Here is a 6,651-nt window from a genome sequence, read left to right as displayed (position 1 = left end):
TGCTCCTGCTGCCCTGGCTCAGCACCTCTTGCTGCTCCTTCTGTGAAGCAGGAAAAGCAGCACCTGTAGCTGCAACATCACAAGGCTTCATCTGAGCTGTGCCTTGGAAGAGCTAAAATGCATCACTCGTGGTGTGGTCAACATTAACCAACAGCAAGTGTCCTACCCAGCATGGGCTCCATCACATTCTGTGTGGTAATACGAATTCTTGTCAGAAAGTCCCTTTTTTAAAATGCATTATCAACCAACAAATTGGGATCTACTGCACAGCTATGGATTTTATCAGTGACAAATAAAGGGCAGATGTGACCACTATTTCACCTACAAAACTTCGACAAGTCAAATAATCACTGCCATTTTTGAGATTAAAACCATTCAAACTAGAAGTAAAAATCACAGGATATAAGATAAATACATTTGAGGCAATACTGAATGGCAGATTTAAGTAGTTTATCCCAAATATCATCAAAATACTGTTAAAACGCTTACCTTGCTTGAGTAGAAACCTGTATTATAATAGTATTCATAATCAAGGGCACAAATTCAGCAACTACATTATGAATGTTCAGTTTGTAGAGCTAAAAATAAAAAAGCATTATTAGAGAAATTTACAAGTCACACTGGCAGTTAAATTCTTTCAGAGGTAATCAGAAAAAATTAAATTTCAGCAACTTATTTCCAGACCCTATTTTAACCTCAAAGATATTACATTCATTTTTATTAATATGTTAGTGGAAGTAATATGTTCCATGCTTAGTGGAAGTTACACAAGCCATTAGGTAATAAAAAGTATTTACATGCAAAACACTGGAGTATACTAACCTGATACATAAGAACAACAATAATAGGTAGCTCAGCTAAGACCTTTAGAGATAAAGATCCTCGGGGAATTATAGAATGCTGAAAGAAAGAATACATGTTTTATAAACAGTTCCATTATTAATAAAAAAAGTATTTAAAAAGAAATTTTTAAAGTAACTATTCATCTTAATGTTATCAGTAATAACATTTTTAAAGTACAAAAACATTTGATATTACATTAAATAAAAATTCTGTAATTACAGCTGCATAGAAAACATCTGGTAAGTTTCAATCAGCTTCTACAAACAAGTCTTGATAAGAAAAACAAGCAAAAAGAAGGGCTATTACCTTCACCTGCCCCTAAGATCTGGGGTGCTGTGACACAGACAGTCTCCCAGTTAGAGAGCAGCCAGAATACTCACTGTTCTGGTTTCACTATCCTCCCGCTCAGGGTTCACTTTCACCACAATTGTAGTAATCATGCCAACTGTCTCAGGAGTAGGAATGGTGTTCTCTGGAATCACCTGAGGATTCTCAAAATACCGATTCTACAGGCAAAGAGCAGAAGAAAAATACAACCATGCTCATAACAGTCACAAGGCCATTTATCTCATCAGAATCCCTCCATATCATTTTTCCCCACAACTTATTGCTGGCAGTTTTTTCTTCTCTGAACACAACACTTACACTGCAGCATCAACTAGGACTACATACACATCCTGCAATCTTTTACTCCCACTATAGCAAGAAGCAGAAAAGCAGCCCCAACTAAGGGGGACTTTGCTAAAGAAAAATATCCAGACATATTCTCTGTCAGTGAGGAAGAGCAGACAATGGCCTCCATAGTGATCAAGCACACTGAAGAGTACATCACCTCATCCTCCCCTCAAAAAACCGCATCTGGCTACATGGACACCACTGCAGTCAACTGACTAGTGCTTCATTATATAATTTCAGTACAGTACTCTCACACTAGCAACAGTGTACTAGAAACAGAAGGTTTTCTAAATCAAAATGTAAATTTCTCTGGGTTTAAATGTATCTTTGTTAAATATCTATCTTTGCTAAAACAGTTTTTACTACATACCACTATATACAAAAGTAATTATGTTAATACCCTTCAGAGATAAAATTAAGAAACAAAAAGTAGTTTCCTGGCTACAACAAGGCTAATTTAAGCAACACAAAGCTTACCACTACTTTGGGAAGTTCCTTGTAAATCTGTTTCACAAAGTCCAAAAAATGATGGATCTATGAGGGAAGAAACCAGTTTACCATTAAGTAAAAAAAAATAAATATAAAAAATTCAAAAAAATAAAATATCACAACTTTAGAATCTCTGTATTAATAGCAAAATTACATAAAATCTTTAGTCACCACTACAGTGCATTTTTCATTATGCTTAAAAAAGAATCTAAAAGCATTCTCTTGTTTCCTTCTGTTCTGACAATATTCAAATTGCACTTGGAAAGAATCTGATTCATCTGTTATCTCAAGATAGTTCCAATACAGCCCATGAACAACTAGGCTTTCACAGCTTGTTTTTTCCCCGGGAATGCTAGCACTCTGCAATCCTCTTTTACTTTAAGGATACAAAACTAAATACAAAGTTTCAACAGGCCAGACAACACAGAAGGACAGCAGAAAAACCCAACAAACAAACAAACCTAAGGGAACAAGTAAGGATTCTGAGGAGTGTGGCAAGTTAGATACAATGTAACAAGATTCGTGACCTACTTCTTGAGTGATTGCTGGTCGGAACTGCTTGTGCAATTCAATAATTATTCTTAGGCAAATCAGTACATTTTCTTCATTCTCCGTCTGAAAATAAGAGAATCTTCAGTGAGGCTGCTGCTGCTTTCTTCAACTACTCTGTAAGCACTTCAAAACCCCATAAAAATCATACTCATCTCAGCCACCTGTAAGTGCCCCATTAAAATGAATTTGTATGAGTAAGATGTCTTTCCTTGGATACAATATTACCACTCAGCCTTACAGTGAGGCTAAAATTACATTCACACCTACTAGAACAAAAAACCAGAAGTTTCAACTACTCCGTACAGCCAGACCTGTTTCTAAGGCCTCCTAGACACAACTGGGGCTGTTCACACAGCACCACACAGAGCAGGTTATTTGCTGCGAGTTTCAATTGACAATGTATTCAACTACAAGTAAGAAATAAAACTAAGTCTCTAGAACAAGGTCTCTGCCTTTATAGACACAGCACCACACAGAGCAGGTTATTTGCTGTGAGTTTCAATTGACAACGTATTCAACTACAAGTAAGAAATAAAACAAAGTCCCTAGAACAAGGTCTCTGCGTTTATATAAGACAGAAAAGTATTAATGAATGAAATGTTGTCTAGCATGAGAGCAGCTTCTTGCATTTGTAAAATCCAAGTTTCCAAAGGGCAGAAAAGTACATGCAGAAAACCTGTAGAAAGTAAGAGATCACACACTGCTGAAGCCCTGTTCCAGAAGCAGTTATTTAAACTCCTACCCCCAGTACTTTTTGAGGTTGAAGAGGAAAATCTTTTTGAAAATTTGAAACAGTTCTAAGGAAAAGAACAAAAGTACCTCTAGAAATCTAAACATCACTGAGAGGATATTTTTGGTATGCAGACGAAGATGCTCGTTGGTTGGTATTCGGTGAATGATTTCAAGTACTAACTTTCTGAGTTGCTGTAAAAACAAGAGTAGAGAGGGGGAAAAAAGTATATGACAGAACTTCTTAAAAGCCCACAAAACACAACTGGTTGCAACATCTCTTCAGCTAAATACCTCTGCATGCTTAAAGAGAGAAAAAGCCATTTTACTTTGTGTCCACATATGCTTATCTATGAACACGTTAATGCTTGCTACCCATGGATGTGAATAAGGCAAATTTAACAAATTTACTGTTGCAAAATGCAAGTTATTAGACTTCTTTTAAGGAACCCAGTTTTAAGTGATTACATCAACTCAACTTTTCCCTTTCATTCCACAGTACAGTCAGTAATTTGTAATAATGTGTCATTTTTCAGTAACAAAACAAATTCTATTGCACCTAGTTCTTTATTTTTCATAGAAGGCCACATTTGCAAAGTTTGCAAGCAACTTGTTTAGAAACTGGACTTTTCCCAATGACATTCCAATAACAGATCTATTGTTAATAACAAAGTCTACATATAAATCAGTTAATTAAGTTAATCAAGTACTTCACAGAACAAGTAGTCTACTGCACATGTGCAAAAAGGTAAGAGATGCTCCACACAGGTTACCTGTGCTGGTTTCTCCTGCAGAAACTGAACTTCTCCATCCTGTAGAAATGTCAGAAACCTAGGGATGATGTGTTCCAGAAAAGTAGAATATTGAGGGGATGATGTCACATTCTAATTAAGGAAAAAAAGAAAAAGGGAGGAGTCAGATATAATAGACATTATACAAGTAATAAAAAGCTAAATTCAAAGCTTCTAATAAATATTTTCAGTGACTTTTTAAAAGACTCAGTGACTGCATCTGCTGACATGCTACAGAGCACCACTAGTGGAACAAACAAAAGTGAATACAAGTTAATCTCTTTCCTCCAATCCCAACAGACTTGCTGGACAACAGGGACAGCTGACACCCAACTACCCATACTGCATGATGTGATGCTCAGCAATGTAAAACTAAGGGAAGAAGGAAGGGGAGGACATCCAGAGTGATGCCATTTGTCTTCCCAAGTAACTGTTACACTTGATGGAACCCTGCTTTCCTGGAGATGGCTGAACACCTGCCTGCCCATGGGAAGTAATGAATGAATTTCTTGTTTTGCTTTACTTGCACGCACAGCTTTTGCTCTGTTATTCCACTATGTCCCATTACACTGGACCAAAAAAAAACAACAAACCCAACAAAAAGCCACCAGCACTGGATGGGAAATTCCACTGCTAACACCAAAACAACTAAAATTGGCAGAGCTTTCAACACGCAGCACCTGCTGGATGTAACTCTGCATAAAGCTTACTTTAAAATATCCAAAGATATTAAAAAGGACTAGAATGTGTATTTATATTTCTGTACCACAAACATAGCAAAATCACTTCAAATGAAGCAGGTAAAAAACAAGTATGTTATAGTGATGTCAAATCACAACATGACTAAAAAAACAGATACAGAAAATTACAGTGATTCCAAGATCTTGATTTTATTCTACAACATAATAAGTTCTCTATAATTTCAGAACAGACACATCATAACTAAGTAATCAACTATAGTATAATTTCTTTTCTGCTAACACAGGATTGGTTTAACTTGTGTCTCCCATTTTTTCTGCTGCTCATCTAAACTTGATGGTTCATGACTATGCAAAAAGTGTCACTAGAGCCACCTTCAGTCCTGATGTCAGATTCTGTATCTCACAACTCCTCCCTCACTTCTGTCCTGTGGCACTACACAGAAGAACTGAAGGGGCCTCTGCTTTCTGAGGGCACAACACACATTTGAAATAAATATAAAAAAGCTTTAAATACAGAGATTTCATATAACTTAACAACATGGAAAAAAACCCTATGACTTCAGTTTTATTTAAATATCTAAGGAATAAAGATTAGGGAATTAAAGAGCTCTCAAATTCCAAATATTGTCATTCTTTAGTAATCTCACTATTTTCTAAATACAAACCCAAAATCAACTATGTATAACAATATAAACCATAAGTAATGCAATATTAATATTTAAGTTTTAACAACATAACATCAGAAATCAAACCAACATACATCAAGTACAAGAAAGATTGCCATTTCAGAAGGTTGGAGGGTTTTGTTGTTTGGGTTGGGGTTTTTTTTTACCTCAAAATTCTCACTGACTTCTTGCATCATTTTCAATTTGGTTTCATCAGCTGAAAATGGAAATTCAAGTGAAAAAATTAAATGTAAAAACTCCATGATAAAGGAAAACACCAGGCTTATTGATCAAAGAAGCAATCAGATCTTATCAGTTTAGCTATCATGGCCCAGTTATAAGGGACACACTTCTCACAACCAACCATCACACAACACACACACACAACTCACTCACTTTGGCTCATGCAAGTATTGCTCATCACTTTGCTTCTTCAAAAAACAAAACTCAAATGAAGTTTCAAGTTAAATCAAAACATTTATCAGCTGTCTAAACAGCATTGCAGTGGTTTGTTAAACAAACTACCGAAGGACTGCAACTTTCAATAGAAACAAAGTATCTTACGTGTATTGACATCTGTAAGAGCAGCCACAAACTGAAGGTACTTTTTCATCAAAGTGGTTTGGTCCACCACCGTAGGCCCTTGTGCTGTAACAAATGCCATCTTGGAGGAGGAAGGATCAGCTTTCAGCACATAAAATTAAGACCAACACACCTACAAAAACATTAAATACATATATGTTAGTTTATATGGCTGGTTAACACCAGCTACTACAGCACCCACCATCCATTCTTTCGACGTACTGAAAAGGATGCTTATTTTCAAAAAAAAGGTAACTCTTGCATGCATTTAGGCTGACAAACTGAACGCTCAGCACACCAGATCACACCTGTAGATACGAGTGGTTGCTGGGCCCTTCACATCACACCCCACACCTTCACACCTTCGGCTGGTTTTGCTCCCCCAGAAGCACCAGCAGGCTCAGGGATGCTCCTGCTCCCACACACCTGCTATCTTGTCTTCCAACCCGGCTGCACCCCAAACTTACAGCTACCCTTGGACGAACCTCAGCAGGGCTCCCTCCCAGAGGTGCCAGAAGTTTTCCTGCTGCCTTTCTCACTTGTAAAGAAACCTGACATCGAGCTCAGCTTGAAAGACCGCCGACCTCTCTCCTGATCCCGGCCCCTTCCTGTCAGCTCTCCCAC

At 37.2% G+C, this 6,651-nt stretch overlaps 1 protein-coding gene across 1 annotated transcript in view; it reads right to left on the bottom strand.

Moving 5' to 3' along the window:
• The window catches only part of TRRAP (transformation/transcription domain-associated protein), an 89,484-nt gene extending 83,375 nt beyond the window's left edge, over window positions 1–6,109 (bottom strand). The window contains exons 1-9 of the mRNA XM_010003260.1: window positions 6,010–6,109; window positions 5,613–5,662; window positions 4,062–4,172; window positions 3,379–3,483; window positions 2,539–2,622; window positions 1,996–2,052; window positions 1,224–1,349; window positions 823–900; window positions 490–578 (exon numbers count right to left, since the gene is read on the bottom strand). Coding sequence (XP_010001562.1) covers window positions 490–578; window positions 823–900; window positions 1,224–1,349; window positions 1,996–2,052; window positions 2,539–2,622; window positions 3,379–3,483; window positions 4,062–4,172; window positions 5,613–5,662; window positions 6,010–6,109 — 800 coding nt within the window. The remainder of the gene's footprint in view (window positions 1–489; window positions 579–822; window positions 901–1,223; window positions 1,350–1,995; window positions 2,053–2,538; window positions 2,623–3,378; window positions 3,484–4,061; window positions 4,173–5,612; window positions 5,663–6,009) is intronic.
• Window positions 6,110–6,651: the final 542 nt, after the last annotated feature.

Source organism: Chaetura pelagica, unplaced genomic scaffold, assembly GCF_000747805.2.
Source record: "Chaetura pelagica isolate M959 unplaced genomic scaffold, ChaPel_1.0 scaffold138, whole genome shotgun sequence".
NCBI lineage: Eukaryota > Metazoa > Chordata > Aves > Apodiformes > Apodidae > Chaetura > Chaetura pelagica.
Note: the sequence above shows the minus strand (reverse complement) of the source record. Positions and strands in the feature narration are given on the sequence as shown.